At 49.3% G+C, this 19586-nt stretch overlaps 1 protein-coding gene across 5 annotated transcripts in view; it reads left to right on the top strand.

Moving 5' to 3' along the window:
- LOC121534199 (sex comb on midleg-like protein 2) overlaps positions 1-19586 on the top strand; it is a 101193-nt gene that overhangs the window by 64553 nt on the left and 17054 nt on the right. For all 5 annotated transcript variants that reach the window (XM_041840757.2, XM_041840760.2, XM_041840755.2 and 2 more), the window contains one exon: positions 4700-5056. In XM_041840757.2, coding sequence (XP_041696691.1) covers positions 4700-5056 — 357 coding nt within the window. The remainder of the gene's footprint in view (positions 1-4699; positions 5057-19586) is intronic.

The following is a 19586-nucleotide window of genomic DNA, read 5'->3' as shown; positions in this document are numbered from 1 at the left end:
CCTCCGTGTCAGTATAGAGGCTGTAGTCCAGCGTATCCCTCCTCTCAGCCAGTATAGAGGCTGTAGTCCAGTGTATCCCTCCTCCGTGTCAGTATAGAGGCTGTAGTCCAGCGTATCCCTCCTCCGTGTCAGTATAGAGGCTGTAGTCCAGTGTATCCCTCCTCCGTGTCAGTATAGAGGCTGTAGTCCAGCGTATCCCTCCTCCGTGTCAGTATAGAGGCTGTAGTCCAGTGTATCCCTCCTCCGTGTCAGTATAGAGGCTGTAGTCCAGCGTATCCCTCCTCTCCTCTCTCAGCCAGTATAGAGGCTGTAGTCCAGCGTATCCCTCCTCCGTGTCAGTATAGAGGCTGTAGTCCAGCGTATCCCTCCTCCGTGTCAGTATAGAGGCTGTAGTCCAGCGTATCCCTCCTCCGTGTCAGTATAGAGGCTGTAGTCCAGTGTATCCCTCCTCCGTGTCAGTATAGAGGCTGTAGTCCAGCGTATCCCTCCTCTCCTCTCTCAGCCATTATAGAGGCTGTAGTCCAGCGTAACCCTCCTCCGTGTCAGTATAGAGGCTGTAGTCCAGCGTATCCCTCCTCCGTGTCAGTATAGAGGCTGTAGTCCAGTGTATCCCTCCTCCGTGTCAGTATAGAGGCTGTAGTCCAGCGTATCCCTCCTCCGTGTCAGTATAGAGGCTGTAGTCCAGCGTATCCCTCCTCCTTGTCAGTATAGAGGCTGTAGTCCAGCGTATCCCTCCTCCGTGTCAGTATAGAGGCTGTAGTCCAGCGTATCCCTCCTCCGTGTCAGTATAGAGGCTGTAGTCCAGCGTATCCCTCCTCCGTGTCAGTATAGAGGCTGTAGTCCAGCGTATCCCTCCTCCGTGTCAGTATAGAGGCTGTAGTCCAGTGTATCCCTCCTCCGTGTCAGTATAGAGGCTGTAGTCCAGCGTATCCCTCCTCTCCTCTCTCAGCCAGTATAGAGGCTGTAGTCCAGCGTATCCCTCCTCCGTGTCAGTATAGAGGCTGTAGTCCAGCGTATCCCTCCTCCGTGTCAGTATAGAGGCTGTAGTCCAGCGTATCCCTCCTCCGTGTCAGTATAGAGGCTGTAGTCCAGTGTATCCCTCCTCCGTGTCAGTATAGAGGCTGTAGTCCAGCGTATCCCTCCTCTCCTCTCTCAGCCAGTATAGAGGCTGTAGTCCAGCGTAACCCTCCTCCGTGTCAGTATAGAGGCTGTAGTCCAGCGTAACCCTCCTCCGTGTCAGTATAGAGGCTGTAGTCCAGCGTATCCCTCCTCTCCTCTCTCAGCCAGTATAGAGGCTGTAGTCCAGCGTATCCCTCCTCCGTGTCAGTATAGAGGCTGTAGTCCAGTGTATCCCTCCTCCGTGTCAGTATAGAGGCTGTAGTCCAGCGTATCCCGCCTCCGTGTCAGTATAGAGGCTGTAGTCCAGCGTATCCCTCCTCCGTGTCAGTATAGAGGCTGTAGTCCAGCGTATCCCTCCTCCGTGTCAGTATAGAGGCTGTAGTCCAGCGTATCCCTCCTCCGTGTCAGTATAGAGGCTGTAGTCCAGTGTATCCCTCCTCCGTGTCAGTATAGAGGCTGTAGTCCAGCGTATCCCTCCTCCGTGTCAGTATAGAGGCTGTAGTCCAGCGTATCCCTCCTCCGTGTCAGTATAGAGGCTGTAGTCCAGCGTATCCCTCCTCCGTGTCAGTATAGAGGCTGTAGTCCAGCGTATCCCTCCTCCGTGTCAGTATAGAGGCTGTAGTCCAGCGTATCCCTCCTCCGTGTCAGTATAGAGGCTGTAGTCCAGCGTATCCCTCCTCCGTGTCAGTATAGAGGCTGTAGTCCAGCGTATCCCTCCTCCGTGTCAGTATAGAGGCTGTAGTCCAGCGTATCCCTCCTCCGTGTCAGTATAGAGGCTGTAGTCCAGTGTATCCCTCCTCCGTGTCAGTATAGAGGCTGTAGTCCAGTGTATCCCTCCTCCGTGTCAGTATAGAGGCTGTAGTCCAGCGTATCCCTCCTCCGTGTCAGTATAGAGGCTGTAGTCCAGCGTATCCCTCCTCCGTGTCAGTATAGAGGCTGTAGTCCAGCGTATCCCTCCTCCGTGTCAGTATAGAGGCTGTAGTCCAGCGTATCCCTCCTCCGTGTCAGTATAGAGGCTGTAGTCCAGTGTATCCCTCCTCCGTGTCAGTATAGAGGCTGTAGTCCAGCGTATCCCTCCTCCGTGTCAGTATAGAGGCTGTAGTCCAGCGTATCCCTCCTCCGTGTCAGTATAGAGGCTGTAGTCCAGCGTATCCCTCCTCCGTGTCAGTATAGAGGCTGTAGTCCAGCGTATCCCTCCTCCGTGTCAGTATAGAGGCTGTAGTCCAGTGTATCCCTCCTCCGTGTCAGTATAGAGGCTGTAGTCCAGCGTATCCCTCCTCCGTGTCAGTATAGAGGCTGTAGTCCAGCGTATCCCTCCTCTCTCAGCCAGTATAGAGGCTGTAGTCCAGTGTATCCCTCCTCTCTCAGCCAGTATAGAGGCTGTAGTCCAGTGTATCCCTCCTCCGTGTCAGTATAGAGGCTGTAGTCCAGCGTATCCCTCCTCCGTGTCAGTATAGAGGCTGTAGTCCAGCGTATCCCTCCTCCGTGTCAGTATAGAGGCTGTAGTCCAGCGTATCCCTCCTCCCGTGTCAGTATAGAGGCTGTAGTCCAGCGTATCCCTCCTCCCGTGTCAGTATAGAGGCTGTAGTCCAGTGTATCCCTCCTCCGTGTCAGTATAGAGGCTGTAGTCCAGCGTATCCCTCCTCCGTGTCAGTATAGAGGCTGTAGTCCAGCGTATCCCTCCTCCGTGTCAGTATAGAGGCTGTAGTCCAGCGTATCCCTCCTCCGTGTCAGTATAGAGGCTGTAGTCCAGCGTATCCCTCCTCTCCTCTCTCAGCCAGTATAGAGGCTGTAGTCCAGCGTAACCCTCCTCCGTGTCAGTATAGAGGCTGTAGTCCAGCGTATCCCTCCTCCGTGTCAGTATAGAGGCTGTAGTCCAGTGTATCCCTCCTCCGTGTCAGTATAGAGGCTGTAGTCCAGCGTATCCCTCCTCCGTGTCAGTATAGAGGCTGTAGTCCAGCGTATCCCTCCTCCGTGTCAGTATAGAGGCTGTAGTCCAGCGTATCCCTCCTCCGTGTCAGTATAGAGGCTGTAGTCCAGCGTATCCCTCCTCTCCTCTCTCAGCCAGTATAGAGGCTGTAGTCCAGCGTAACCCTCCTCCGTGTCAGTATAGAGGCTGTAGTCCAGCGTATCCCTCCTCTCCTCTCTCAGCCAGTATAGAGGCTGTAGTCCAGCGTATCCCTCCTCCGTGTCAGTATAGAGGCTGTAGTCCAGCGTATCCCTCCTCCGTGTCAGTATAGAGGCTGTAGTCCAGCGTATCCCTCCTCTCCTCTCTCAGCCAGTATAGAGGCTGTAGTCCAGCGTATCCCTCCTCCGTGTCAGTATAGAGGCTGTAGTCCAGCGTATCCCTCCTCCGTGTCAGTATAGAGGCTGTAGTCCAGTGTATCCCTCCTCCGTGTCAGTATAGAGGCTGTAGTCCAGCGTATCCCTCCTCCGTGTCAGTATAGAGGCTGTAGTCCAGCGTATCCCTCCTCCGTGTCAGTATAGAGGCTGTAGTCCAGCGTATCCCTCCTCCGTGTCAGTATAGAGGCTGTAGTCCAGCGTATCCCTCCTCCGTGTCAGTATAGAGGCTGTAGTCCAGCGTATCCCTCCTCCGTGTCAGTATAGAGGCTGTAGTCCAGCGTATCCCTCCTCCGTGTCAGTATAGAGGCTGTAGTCCAGCGTATCCCTCCTCCGTGCCAGTATAGAGGCTGTAGTCCAGCGTATCCCTCCTCCGTGTCAGTATAGAGGCTGTAGTCCAGCGTATCCCTCCTCCGTGCCAGTATAGAGGCTGTAGTCCAGCGTATCCCTCCTCCGTGTCAGTATAGAGGCTGTAGTCCAGCGTATCCCTCCTCCGTGTCAGTATAGAGGCTGTAGTCCAGCGTATCCCTCCTCTCTCAGCCAGTATAGAGGCTGTAGTCCAGCGTATCCCTCCTCCGTGTCAGTATAGAGGCTGTAGTCCAGCGTATCCCTCCTCCGTGTCAGTATAGAGGCTGTAGTCCAGCGTATCCCTCCTCCGTGTCAGTATAGAGGCTGTAGTCCAGCGTATCCCTCCTCCGTGTCAGTATAGAGGCTGTAGTCCAGCGTATCCCTCCTCTCTCAGCCAGTATAGAGGCTGTAGTCCAGCGTATCCCTCCTCCGTGTCAGTATAGAGGCTGTAGTCCAGCGTATCCCTCCTCCGTGTCAGTATAGAGGCTGTAGTCCAGCGTATCCCTCCTCCGTGTCAGTATAGAGGCTGTAGTCCAGCGTATCCCTCCTCCGTGTCAGTAGCTCTATGTTCTACCCCCTCTGCAGCTGTCTTTCCTCATCCCTTGCCAGGCCTCCCCAGCCCCTCCCTCCCCAGCCCCTCCCCCCCAGCCCCTCCCTCCCCAGCCCCTCCCTCCCCAGCCCCTCCCTCCCCAGCCCCTCCCTCCCCAGCCCCTCCCCCCCTCCCCTCCCTCCCCAGCCCCTCCCTCCCCAGCCCCTCCCTCCCCAGCCCCTCCCCTGGTTTCTGCTCTTCCGTCCCAGTTTTCCCAAAGCCATATGAAGTTTTTCAGGGTCCTGGAGGTGTCTCTCTTTCGCTCATTCTGCCATGTGGTGGTGGTGGTTGTTGTTTTTGCAGTCACCCTGCCAAAGAACCTGCAGGTCCTACCAGCATCCCAGATCCCCTCCAAGCCTAGCCGACGCTCCATGCCGGCGCTCTACCGGCTTCCCACCCCCCTGCCCCCACTGCCTGTCAGGAAGGGGGTGCGGGGGCGACGCCCCAAGAGTGAGACCATCGCCCTGCTGAAGGCTGTAGCGGAGGCAGCAGCTCAGAACGGTACGGCTCCAACCTCTAACTCACAGCTGACTCCCAGGCCTCACAAGAAGAGAGGGCCTAAACCTGGCAGCAAGAGGAAGCCCAAGGTGCTCCAGAACGCTGCGGATACCAGGCTGTCAGGGGGTCAACAGGACTGTCTCAGCACTGTGGTCTCTACAGGTAAACTTGACTGCATCCCACCTCTCTAACCACCTCCACCTCCATCCCACCTCTCTAACCACCTCCACCTCCATCCCACCTCTCTAACCACCTCCATCCCACCTCCACCTCCATCCCACCTCTCTAACCACCTCCACCTCCATCCCACCTCTCTAACCACCTCCACCTCCATCCCACCTCTCTAACCACCTCCATCCCACCTCTCTAACCACCTCCATCCCACCTCTCTAACCACCTCCATCCCACCTCTCTAACCACCTCCACCTCCATCCCACCTCTCTAACCACCTCCATCCCACCTCTCTAACCACCTCCATCCCACCTCTCTAACCACCTCCATCCCACCTCTCTAACCACCTCCACCTCCATCCCACCTCTCTAACCACCTCCACCTCCATCCCACCTCTCTAACCACCTCCATCCCACCTCCACCTCCATCCCACCTCTCTAACCACCTCCACCTCCATCCCACCTCTCTAACCACCTCCACCTCCATCCCACCTCTCTAACCACCTCCATCCCACCTCTCTAACCACCTCCATCCCACCTCTCTAACCACCTCCATCCCACCTCTCTAACCACCTCCATCCCACCTCTCTAACCACCTCCATCCCACCTCTCTAACCACCTCCATCCCACCTCTCTAACCACCTCCATCCCACCTCTCTAACCACCTCCATCCCACCTCTCTAACCACCTCCATCCCACCTCTCTAACCACCTCCATCCCACCTCTCTAACCACCTCCATCCCACCTCTCTAACCACCTCCATCCCACCTCTCTAACCACCTCCATCCCACCTCTCTAACCACCTCCATCCCACCTCTCTAACCACCTCTCTAACCACCTCCATCCCACCTCTCTAACCCCCTCCATCCCACCGCTCTAACCACCTCCATCCCACCTCTCTAACCACCTCCACCTCCATCCCACCTCTCTAACCACCTCCACCTCCATCCCACCTCTCTAAACACCTCCACCTCCATCCCACCTCTCTAACCACCTCCACCTCCATCCCACCTCTCTAACCACCTCCACCTCCATCCCACCTCTCTAACCACCTCCACCTCCATCCCACCTCTCTAAACACCTCCACCTCCATCCCACCTCTCTAACCACCTCCACCTCCATCCCACCTCTCTAAACACCTCCACCTCCATCCCACCTCTCTAAACACCTCCACCTCCATCCCACCTCTCTAACCACCTCCATCCCACCTCTCTAAACACCTCCACCTCCATCCCACCTCTCTAACCACCTCCATCCCACCTCTCTAACCACCTCCATCCCACCTCTCTAACCACCTCCATCCCACCTCTCTAACCACCTCCATCCCACCTCTCTAACCACCTCCACCTCCATCCCACCTCTCTAACCACCTCCACCTCCATCCCACCTCTCTAAACACCTCCACCTCCATCCCACCTCTCTAACCACCTCCATCCCACCTCTCTAAACACCTCCACCTCCATCCCACCTCTCTAACCACCTCCATCCCACCTCTCTAACCACCTCCATCCCACCTCTCTAACCACCTCCATCCCACCTCTCTAACCACCTCCATCCCACCTCTCTAACCACCTCCACCTCCATCCCACCTCTCTAACCACCTCCACCCCACCTCTCTAACCACCTCCACCTCCAGCCCACCTCTCTAACCACCTCCACCTCCACCCCACCTCTCTAAACACCTCCACCTCCATCCCACCTCTCTAATCACCTCCACCTCCATCCCACCTCTCTAACCACCTCCATCCCACCTCTCTAACCACCTCCACCTCCATCCCACCTCTCTAACCACCTCCACCTGCAGCCCACCTCTCTAACCACCTCCACCTCCATCCCACCTCTCTAACCACCTCCACCTCCATCCCACCTCTCTAACCACCTCCATCCCACCTCTCTAAACACCTCCACCTCCATCCCACCTCTCTAAACACCTCCACCTCCATCCCACCTCTCTAACCACCTCCACCTCCATCCCACCTCTCTAAACACCTCCATCCCACCCCTCTAAACACCTCCACCTCCATCCCACCTCTCTAACCTTACATTACACCAATCACCTCCCTCAGCATACCAACCAACACACACCTATAAACTTACCTACATTTTTCCTGTTTTAAATGACTGTTAGCACTAAACAGTGTGTAACACCATGGTCATGGAATTTTGAAATGGTGTTTTCATATTTTCACTTAATGAAATTTAGTTAGGCACATTTTTACAAATATTTGATCAATCAAATACAAATCAACATATCAGCCAGGATGGGAATGACACTTTAGGTCGGCTGTGTTTGGGAGCATCACCTGGCTGTGTTTGGGAGCATCACCTGGCTGTGTTTGGGAGCATCACCTGGCTGTGTTTGGGAGCATCACCTGGCTGTGTTTGGGAGCATCACCTGGCTGTGTTTGGGAGCATCACCTGGCTGTGTTTGGGAGCATCACCTGGCTGTGTTTGGAAGCATCACCTGGCTGCGTTTGGGAGCATCACCTGGCTGTGTTTGGGAGCATCACCTGGCTGTGTTTGGGAGCATCACCTGGCTAAAAATAAAACAACAACAAAAAAAGTGTTGAGAAATAAAAGAGCAGAAGTAAAATAAAGTGACAGTAGGGAGGCTATATATACAGGGGGGTACCGTTGCAGAGTCAATGTGCGGGGGCACCGGCTAGTTGAGGTAGTTGAGGTAATATGTACATGTGGGTAGAGTTAAAGTGACTATGCATAAATACTTAACAGAGTAGCAGCAGCGTAAAAAGGATGGGGTGGGGGGGCAGTGCAAATAGTCCGGGTAGCCATGATTAGCTGTTCAGGAGTCTTATGGCTTGGGGGTAGAAGCTGTTGAGAAGTCTTTTGGACCTAGACTTGACACTCCGGTACCGCTTGCCGTGCGGTAGCAGAGAGAACAGTCTATGACTAGGGTGGCTGGAGTCTTTGACAATTTTGAGGGCCTTCCTCTGACACCGCCTGGTATAGAGGTCCTGGATGGCAGGAAGCTTTGCCCCAGTGATGTACTGGGCCGTACGCACTACCCTCTGTAGTGCCTTGCGGTCGGAGGCCAAGCAGTTGCCATACCAGGCGGTGATGCAACCAGTCAGGATGCTCTCGATGGTGCAGCTGTAGAATTTTTTGAGGATCTGAGGACCCATGCCAAATCTTTTTAGTCTCCTGAGGGGGAATAGGCTTTGTCGTGCCCTCTTCACGACTGTCTTGGTGTGTTTGGACCATGATAGTTTGTTGGTTATGTGGACACCAAGGAACTTGAAGCTCTCAACCTGTTCCACTACAGCCCCGTCGATGAGAATGGGGGCGTGCTCAGTCCTCTTTTTTTTTCCTGTAGTCCACAATCATCTCCTTTGTCTTGGTCACGTTGAGGGAGAGGTTGTTGTCCTGGCACCACACGGCCAGATCTCTGACCTCCTCCCTATAGGCTGTCTCATCGTTGTCGGTGATCAGGCCTACCACTGTTGTGTCGTCGGCAAACTTAATGATGGTGTTGGAGTCGTGCCTGGCCATGCAGTCATCGGGTGAACAGGGAGTACAGGAGGGGACTGAGCACGCACCCCTGAGGGGCCCCCGTGTTGAGGATCAGTGTGGCAGATGTGTTGTTACCTACCCTTACCACCTGGGGGCGGCCCGTCAGGAAGTCCAGGATCCAGTTGCAGAGGGAGGTGTTTAGTCCCAGGATCCTTAGCTTAGTGATGATCTTAGAGGGCACTATGGTGTTGAATGCTGAGCTGTAGTCAATGAATAGCATTCTCACGTAGGTGTTCCTCTTGTCCAGGTGGGAAAGGGCAGTGTGGAGTGCGATAGAGATTGCATCATCTGTGGATCTGTTGGGGTGGTATGCAAATTGGAGTGGGTCTAGGGTTTCTGGGATTATGCTGTTGATGTGAGCCATGATCAGTCTTTCAAAGCACTTCATGGCTACAGACGTCAGTGCTACGGGTCGGTAGTCATTTAGGCAGGTTATCTTAGAGTTCTTGGGCACGGGGACTATGGTAGTCTGCTTGAAACATGTTGGTATTACAGACTCAGTCAGGGACATGTTGAAAATGTCAGTGAAGACACTTGCCAGTTGGTCAGCACATGCTCGGAGTACACGTCCTGGTAATCCGTCTGGCCCTGCAGCCTTGTGAATGTTGACCTGCTTAAAAGTCTTACTCACATCGGCTACAGAGAGTGTGATCACATAGTCATCCGGAACAGCTGGTGCTCTCATGCATGCTTCAGTGTTGCTTGCCTGCGTTTGGGAGCATCACCTGCCTGCGTTTGGGAGCATCACCTGCATGCGTTTGGGAGCATCACCTGCATGCGTTTGGGGGCAACACCTGCATGCGTTTGGGAGCATCACCTGGCTGCGTTTGGGATGAGTGGGCCGTTGGTCAAGGAGAGGCAGACCATCACAGTAGAGCAGGTAGGCTTAGCCTATAAACTATGATAGAGATCAGACTAACTAGTAGGTAGCCAATTCAAAACATATCTTGTATAGTTAACTGTTGAGCTATTATTAGCAAGTTTTAATGTTTCCGTCACGTCAGTTTTCTTTTTTGAACAATTCATATGATTAATTTAAACAATTATTTTTGACGAAACGAATGATTCACTTCACCGTTGTGATTCGGTTCAATCACGGTGAATCGAATCATGTGAATCAAAATAAAATAAAAAGTAAAATTTAAGAAACACGTTTTGATGTCTCCTTTCTTTTGGATTATGTGGCTTCAACCTGTTTTGTAAATACTTCCAGTTGATTTGGCCATCCAGAATATGGGACATTGCAACTCAATAGATGCTAGTCAGCCTGCAAAGTAAACATTTCTAAGGTAGCTAAGATATAAGGTAGCTAAGAGTGTACAAAACATTAAGGACACCTTCCTAATATTGAGTTGCACCCCCCTCCTTTTGCCCTCAGAACAGCCTCAATTCGTCGGGGCATGGACTCTAGAAGGTGTTGAAAGCATTCCTCAGGATTGCTGGCCCATGTTGACTCCAATGCTTCCCACAGTTGTCAAGTTGGCTGGTTGTCCTTTGGGTGGTGGACCTTTCTTGATACACACGGGAAACTGTTGTGTGAAAAACAACGCAGCGTTGCAGTTCTTGACTCACTCTACTACCATACCCCGTTCAAAGGCACTTCAATGTTTTGTCATGCCCATTCACCCTCTGAATGGCACACATACACAATCCAAGTCTCAATTGTCTCAAGGCTTTAAAATCCTTCGTTAACCCGTCTCCTCCCCTTCATCTACACTGATTGAAGTGGATTTAACAGGTGACATCAATAAGGGATCATAGCTTTCACCTGGATTCACCTGGTCAGTCTGTCATGGAAAGAGCAGGTGTTCTTAATGTTTTGTAAACTCAGTGTATATGACTGAACTAGAAAAGGTAAATTCCCTGAACATTTGTGGGCTACAGCTGTATAAAAAGATGTGTAGCCTACCATAGCCATTTGATCTTTGATATATTGAATGAGTGAATCATTTCCAAAGTCATAAAAGGTATTTGGCTGTATTGTTGCAATGTTATACATCAAGGGTGGTCCACCACCATTATTCATGGGCTCCCGAGTGGCGCAGCGGTCTAAGGCACTGCATCTCAGTGCTAGAGGCGTCACTACAGACCCTGGTTCGATTCTAGGCTGTATCACAATCCAGCCGTGATTGGGAGTCCCATAGAGTGGCACACAATTGGCCCAGCGTCGTCCGGGTTTGGCCGGGGTAGGCTGTCATTGTAAATAAGATTTTTTTCTTAACTGCCTAGTTAAATAAAGGTTAAATATAAATGAGAGCTAATGGGTGTGCAACCATCCTCCAGGAGAGCTAATGGGTGGTCTAGCATCCTCCAGGAGAGCTAATGGGTGGTCTAGCATCCTCCAGGAGAGCTAATGGGTGGGCAACCATCCTCCAGGAGAGCTAATTGGTGGTCTAGCATCCTCCAGGAGAGCTAATGGGTGGGCAACCATCCTCCAGGAGAGCTAATGGGTGGTCTAGCATCCTCCAGGAGAGCTAATGGGTGGGCAACCATCCTCCAGGAGAGCTAATGGGTGGTCTAGCATCCTCCAGGAGCGCTAATGGGTGGTCTAGCATCCTCCAGGAGAGCTAATGGGTGGGCAACCATCCTCCAGGAGAGCTAATGGGTGGTCTAGCATCCTCCAGGAGAGCTAATGGGTGTGCAGGCTTTTATTCCCCTCTAACAAACCACATTTTAGAAATTAGCTGCTCAACCGGTCCTTGATAAACTGTCTCTGAAGTGTTTGAGCAGCGCATGATCAAAAGCCTGCACACCCAGTATCTCTCCAGACTGAGGGTTGACCACATGTGTTTTATACAGTTGTCTAACAGGTATTCGACAGGAGATGGTACATCAAAGACCACCATAGTCCCTGTGCCCAAGAACACTAAGGTAACTTGCCTAAATGACTACTGACCCGTAGCACTCACGTCTGTAGCCATGAAGTGCTTTGAAAGGCTGGTCATGAATCACACAGTGGTAGGCCTGATCACCGACAACGACGAGACAGCCTATAGGGAGGAGGTCAGAGACCTGGCCGTGTGGTGCCAGGATTACAACCTCTCCCTCAACGTGATCAAGACAAAGGAGATGATTGTGGACTACAGGAAAAAGAAGAGGACCGAGCACGCCCCCATTCTGATCGACGGGGCTGTAGTGGAGCTGGTTGAGAGCTTCAAGTTCCTTGGTGTCCACATCACCAACAAACTAACATGGTCCAAGCACACCAAGACAGTTGTGAAGAGGGCACGACAAAACCTATTCCCCCTAAGGAGACTGAAAAGATTTGGCATGTGTCCTCCGATCCTCAACAGGTTCTACAGCTGCACCATCGAGAGCATCCTGACTGGTTGCATCACCGCCTGGTATGGCAACTGCTTGGCCTCCGACCGCAAGGCACTACAGAGGGTAGTGCGTACGGCACAGTACATCACTGGGGCCAAGCTTCCTGCCATCCAGGACCTCTATACCAGGCGGTGTCAGAGGAAGACCCTAAAAATGGTCAAAGACTCCAGCCACCCTAGTCATAGGCTGTTCTCTCTGCTACCACACGGCAAGCGGTACCGGAGCGCCAAGTCTAGGTCCAAGAGGCTTCTAAACAGCTTCTACCCCCAAGCCATAAGACTCCTGAACAGCTAATCATGGCTACCCAGACTATTTGCATTGACCCCCCCCCTCTTTTACGCTGCTGCTACTCTCTGTTTATTATTTATGCATAGTCACTTTAATAACTCTACCTACATGTACATATTACCTCAATTACCTCGACTAACCGGTGCTCCCGCACATTGACTCGGTACCGGTACCCCCTGTATATAGCCTCGCTATTGTTATTTTTACTGCTGCTGTTTATTTATTTGTTACTTTTATTTTGTATTTTATATTGTATTTTTTTGTTTTATTTTTTGTTTTTCATTCTTAAAACAGGGCGGCAGGTAGCTTAGTGGGTAAGAGCGTTGTGCCAGTAACCGATAGGTCGCTGGTTCTAATCCCCGAGCCGACTAGGTGAAAAATGTTGATGTGCCCTTAAGCAAGGCACTTGACCCTAATTGCTCATGCAAGTCGCTCTGGATAAGAGCGTCTGCTAAATGACTAAAATGTAAATGTTAAAACTGCATTGTTGGTTAAGAGTAAGTAAGCGTTTCACACCTGTTGTATGTAGACCTTACAGTGAAATGCTTACTTACAAGCCCTTAACCAACAATGCAGTTTTAAGAAAAATAAGTGTTAAGAAAGTATTTACTAAAATAAACTGAAGAAAGAAAGAAAGAGAGAGAAAGAAGCAAAGAATTAAAGAGCAACAATAAAATAACAGTAATGAGGCTATATACAGGGGGTACCGGTACAGAGTCGATGTGCGGGGGCACATGTTAGTTGAGGTAATATGTACATGTAGGTAGAGGTGAAGTGACTATGCATAGATGGACTAGCAGCAGTGTAAAAATGGGGGGTGGGGTGTCAATGCAAATAGTCCGGGTTGCCATTTGATTAGCTGTTCAGGAGTCTTATGGCTTGGGGGTATTTGTATTTATTATGGATCCCCATTAGCTGCTGCCAAGGCAACAGCTACTCTTCCTAGGGTCCAGCAAATTTAAGGCAGTTATACATTTTAAAAACATTACAATACATTCATAACAGATTTCATAACATATTAAGTGTGTTCCCTCAGGCCACTACTCTACTACCAAATATCTACAACACAAAATCCATGTGTACGTGTGTGTATAGTGCGTGTCTTATCATGTGTCTATGTTTGTGTTGCTTCACAGTCCCCGCTGTTCCATAAGGTGTATTTTAATCTGTTTTTTAAATCAAATTTTACTGCTGACATGAGTTACTTGATGTGGAATAGAGTTCCATGTAGTCATGGCTCTATGTAGTACTGTGCGCCTCCCATAGTCTGTTCTTGACTTGGGAACTGTGAAGAGACCTCTGGTGGCATGTCTTGTGGGGTATACATGGGTGGCCGAGCTGTGTGCCAGCAGTTTAAACAGACAGCTCCGTTCATTCAACATGTCAATACCTCTCACAAATACAAGTAGTGATGAAGTCAATCTCTCCTCCACTTTGAGCCAGGAGAGATTGAAATCAATGTTAGCTCTCTGTGTACATCCAAGGTCCAGCCGTGCTGCCCTGTTCTGAGCCAATTGCAATTTTCCTAAGTCCCTCTTTGTGGCACCTGACCACATGACTGAACAGTAGTCCAGGTGCGACAAAACTAGGGCCAGTAGGACCTGCCTTGTTGATAGTGCTGTTAAGAATCCAGAGCCCCGTCCAAGCAAAGTCTCCTCAACTTGCTCACTTTCCACATTATTCATTACACAATTTAGTTGAAGTTTAGGGTTTATTAAATGATTTGTCCCAAATACAATGCTTTTTGTTTTTGAAATATTTAGGGCTAACTTATTCCTTGCCACCCATTCTGAAACTAACTGCAGCTCTTTGTTAAGTGTTGCTGTCATTTCAGTCGCTGTAGTAGCTGACGTGTATAGTGTTGAGTCATCCGCATACATGGACACACTGGCTTTACTCAAAGCCAGTGGCATGTCATTAGTAAATAATTTAAAAAGAAGGGTCCTAGACAGTTGCCCTGGGGAATTCCTGATTCTACCTGGATTTTTTTGAGAGGCTTCCATTAAAGAACACCCTCTGTGTTCTGTTAGACAGCTAACTCTTTATCCACAATATTTCAGGGGGTGTAAAGCCATAACACAAGTTTTTCCAGCAACAGACTATGATTGATAATGTCAAAAGCCGCACTGAAGTCTAACAAAACAGCCCCCACAATCTTTTTATCATCAATTTCTCTCAGCCAATCATCAGTCATTTGTGTAAGTGCTGTGCTTGTTGAATGTCCTTCCCTATAAGCGTGCTGAAACTCTGTTGTCAATTTGTTTACTGTGAAATAGCATTGTATTTGGTCAAACGCCATTGGTTGGCTGATTGGTTGGCTTTTTTAGCCAGTTAAGGGGGCTTTACTATTCTTAGGTAGGGGAATGACTTTTGCTTCCCTCCAGGCCTGAGGGCATACACTTTCTAGTAGGCTTAAATTGAAGATATGGCAAATAGGAGTGGCAATATCGTCCGCTATTATCCTCAGTAATTTTCCATCCAAGTTGTCAGACCCCGGTGGCTTGTCCATTGTTGATCGACAATTTTTTCACCTCTTCCACACTTATTTTACGGAATTCAAAATTACAATGCTTATCTTTCATAATTTGGTCAGATATACTTGGATGTGTAGTGTCAGCGTTTGTTGCTGGCTTGTCATGCCTAAGTTTGCTAATCTTGCCAATTAAAAAATCATTAAAGTAGTTGGCAATATCAGTGGTTTTTGTGATGAATGAGCCATCTGATTCAATGAATGATGGCCTTTTTGCCCAAAATTTAATTGAAGGTGCTCCAAAGCTTTTTACCATAATTCTTTGTCATTTATCTTTGTTTCAGTGTAGTTTCTTATTTTTATTCAGTTTAGTCACATGATTTCTCAATTTGCAGTATGTTTGCCAATCAGTTGTACAGCCAGACCTATTTGCCATATCTTTTGCCTCATCTCTCTCAACCATACAATTTTTCAATTCCTCATCAATCCATGGGGATTTAACAGTTTTTACAGTCATTTTCTTAATGGGTGCATGTTTATTAGTAACTGAGATAAGCAATTTCCTAAATGTGTCAAGTGCAGCGTCTGGTTGCTCGTCATTACACACCACAGACCAGCAAATATTCTTCACATCATCAACATAGGAATCACTACAGAACTTCTTGTATGACCTCTTATACACTATATTAGGCCCAGCCTTTGGAACTTTGGTTTTTCTTGATATGTCTACTATATTGTGATCACTACATCCGATGGATTTGGATAAACACAGATGGCACCGGAGGAGATGGCTGCCGTTTTACAGCCCTCTAACCAATTGTACTATTATGTGTGTTTCTGCCACCGTCTCTTATGACCAAAAAGAGCTTCTGGATATCAGGACAGTGATTACTCACCTCCTATTGGACAGCAAAGGATATTCCAAAGACACCCGACAAGGCCCAAATCCCTGTCATTCGCATGAGAAAGGGACAGAGATATTGTGGATTTAGGTCGGGGTGCCTTGTAAGGATCCGACGGCGAGCGAGTAAACTGCCTCTTCCGTCAATCCTATGTACGTTGGCTAAATCATTGGAAAACAAAATGGTAGGATATCCTACCAACGGGACATTCAAAACTGTAATATCTTACGACATGGATAACATACAGCTGGTGGGATATACGCTACATCGGCAGGATAGAACGGCTGACTCCGGTAAGACAAGGGGTGGCGGTCTATGTGTATTTGTAAACAACAGCTGGTGCATAAAATCTAATACTAAGGAAGTCTCAAGGTTTTGCTTTCCTGAGGTAGAGTATCTCATGATAAGCTGTAGACCACACTATTTACCAAAATAGTTTTCTTCTATATTTTTCGTAGCTGTCTATTTACCACCACAAACCGATGCTGGCATTAAGATTGCACTGAATGAGCTGTATAAGGCCATAAGCAAACAGGAAAACGCTCATCCAGAGGCAGCGCTCCTGGTGGCCGGGGTCTTTAATGCAGGGGAACTTAAATCTGTTCTACCTAATTTCTACCAGCATGTTAAATGTGCAACCAGAGGGGAAAAAACTCTAAACCACCTTTACTCCACACACAGAGACGCTACAAAGCTCTCCCTCGCCCTCCATTTGGCAAATCTGACCATAACTCTATCCTCCTGATTCCTGCTTATAAGCAAAAACTAAAGCAGGAAGCACCAGTGACTCGGTTAATAAGGAAGTGGTCAGATGACGCAGATGCTAAGCTACAGGACTGTTTTGCTGGCACAGACTGGAATATGTTCCGGGATTCTTCCGATGGCATTGAGGAGTACACCACATCAGTTACTGGCTTCATCAATAAGTGCATCGATGACGTCGTCCCGACAGTGACCGTACGTACATACCCCAACCAGAAGCCATGGATTACAGGAAACATCCGCACTGAGCTAAAGGGTAGAGCTGCCGCTTTCAAGGAGCGGGACTCTAACCCGGACGCTTATAAGAAGTCCCGCTATGCTCTCTGACGAACCATCAAACAGGCAAAGAGTCAATACAGGACTAAGATTGAATCGTACTACTCCGGCTCCGACGCTCGTCGGATGTGGCAGGGTTTGCAAACTATTACTGACTACAAAGGGAAGCACAGCCGCGAGCTGCCCAGTGACACAAGCCTACCAGACGAGCTAAACCACTTCTATGCTCGCTTCGAGGCAAGCAACACTGAAGCATGCATGAGAGCATCAGCTGTTTCGGATGACTGTGATCACGCTCTGCGTAGCCGATGTGAGTAAGACTTTTAAGCAGGTCAACATTCACAAGGACGCAGGGCCAGACGGATTACCAGGACGTGTACTCCGAGCATGCGCTGACCAACTGGCAAGTGTCTTCACTGACGTTTTCAACCTCTCCCTGTCTGAGTCTGTAATACCAACATGTTTCAAGCAGACCACCATAGTCCCTGTGCCCAAGAACACTAAGAAAACCTGCCTAAATGACTACCGACCCGTAGCACTCACGTCTGTAGTGCTTTAAAAGGCTCTCACATCAACACCATTATCCCAGAAACCTTAGACCCACTCCAATTTGCATTCCCACCCCAACAGATCCACAGATGATCCAATCTCTATTGTACTCCACACTGCCCTTTCCCACCTGGACAAGAGGAACACCTACATGAGAATGCTATTCATTGACTACAGCTCAGTGTTCAACACCATAGTGCCCTCAAAGCTCATCACTAAGCTAAGGACCATGGGACTAAAGACCTCCCTCTGCAACTGGATCCTGGACTTCCTGACGGGCCGCCACCAGGTGGAAAGGGTAGGTATAGTCCCGTGTAGCTCAGTTGGTTGAGCATGGCGCTTGCAACGCCAGGGTTGTGGCGGACCTACACTTGGCACTCCGGTACCGCTTGAGAGAACAGTCTATGACTAGGCTGGCTGGAGTCTTTCGCAATTTCTATGGCCTTCCTCTGACACCGCCTGGTATAGAGGTCCTGGATGGCAGGAAGCTTGGCCCAAGCGATTTACTGGGCCGTACGCACTACCCTCTGTAGTGCCTTGCGGTCGGAGGCCGAGCAGTTGCCATACCAGGCGGTGATGCAACCAGTCAGGATGCTCTCGACGGTGTATCTGTATAACGGTTTTAGAATCTGAGGACCCATGCCAAATCTTTTCAGTCTCCTGAGGGGGAATAGATGTCATCTGACCACTCCCGTATTGAGCGAGTCACTGGTTCTTCCTGATTTTATTTTTTGCTTGTAAGCAGGAATCAGGATATTTTTATGGTCAGATTTGACAAATAGAGGGCGAGGGAGAGCTTTGTATGCGTCTCTGTGTGTGGAGTAAAGGTGGTCTAGAGTTTTTTTTCCTCTAGTTGCACATGTAACATGCTGGTAGAAATGAGGTAGAACGGATTTAAGTTTCCTTGCATAAAAGTCCCCGGCCACTAGGAGCGCTGCCTCTGGATGAGCATTTTCTTGTTTGCTTATGGCCTTATACAGCTTGTTGAGTGTGGTCTTAGTGCCAGCATCGGCTTGTGGTGGTAAATAGACCGCTATGAAAAATATAGATGAAAATGCTCTTGGTAAATAGTGTGGTCTACAACTTATCATGAGATACTCTACCTCAGTCGAGCAAAACCTAGAGACTTCCTTAATATTAGATTCCGTTCTGTTGTTTACAAATACAGCTGATCTATCTTAAACCCAGCTGTATGTTTTCCATGTCGTCGTTCAGCCACGACTCTGTGAAACATAAAATGTTACAGTTTTTAATGTCCCGTTGGTAGGATAACCGTAATCTTAGGTCATCCAATTTATTCTCAAATGATTGAAGATTGGCTAATAGGATTGATGGGAGCGGCAGTTTACTCGCTCACCGTCGGATCCTTACAAGGCACTTGATTGGAGCTCATCCAGTTTATTATCCAATGATTGCACGTTGGCTAATAGTATGGAGGGTAGAGGCAGGTTACCCGGTCGCCGTCGGATTCTTACAAGGCACCCCGACCTACGTCCCCTATATCTCCATCTCTTCTTCATGTGAATGACAGGGATTTGGGCCTTGTCCGGTGTCTGAAGTAAATCCTTCACGTCCGTTTCGTTAAAGAAAAAATCTTCATCCAGTACGAGGTGATAAATCGCTGTTCTGATATCCAGAAGCTTTTTTCGGTCATAAGAGACGATGGCAGAAACATTATGTATAAAATAAGTTACAAATAACGCGAAAAAACACACAATAGCACAATTGGTTAGAGCACTTGTATGTCAAAGCAAAAACAGGTTTTTATAAATTTTATCAAATTTGTTACAAATAAAAAACGGATATCTTATTTACATAACTATTCTCAGACCCTTTGCTATGAGACTCGAAATTGATCTCAGGTGCATCCTGTTTCCATTGATCATCCTTGAGATGTTTCTACAACTTGATTGGAGTCCGCCTGTGGTAAATTCAATTGATTGGACCTGATTTTGAAAGGCACACACCTGTCTATATGTGGTCCTCTGTAGCTCAGCTGGTAGAGCACGGCGCTTGTAACGCCAAGGTAGTGGGTTCGATCCCCGGGACCACCCATACACAAAAAATGTATGCACGCATGACTGTAAGTCGCTTTGGATAAAAGCGTCTGCTAAATGGCATATTATTATTATATAAGGTCCCACAGTTGACAGTGCATGTCAGAGCAAAAGCCAAGCCATGAGGTCGAAGGACTTGTCCGTAGAGCTCTGAGACAGGATTGTGTCGGCACAGATCTGGGGAAGGGGACCTTCAATGCTGCTGATATTTCTTGGTACCTAAGAACACAGTGGCCTCCATCATTCTTAAATGGAAGAAGTTTGGAACTACCAAGACTCTTCCTAGAGCTGGCCGCCCTGCCAAACTGAGCAATCGGAGAGAAGGGCCTTGGTCAGGGAGGTGACCAAGAACCCGATGGTCAC

This window comes from Coregonus clupeaformis, unplaced genomic scaffold, assembly GCF_020615455.1.
Source record: "Coregonus clupeaformis isolate EN_2021a unplaced genomic scaffold, ASM2061545v1 scaf0092, whole genome shotgun sequence".
Classification (NCBI taxonomy): Eukaryota; Metazoa; Chordata; class Actinopteri; order Salmoniformes; family Salmonidae; genus Coregonus; species Coregonus clupeaformis.
This window is presented reverse-complemented; position numbering and strand designations above follow the sequence as displayed.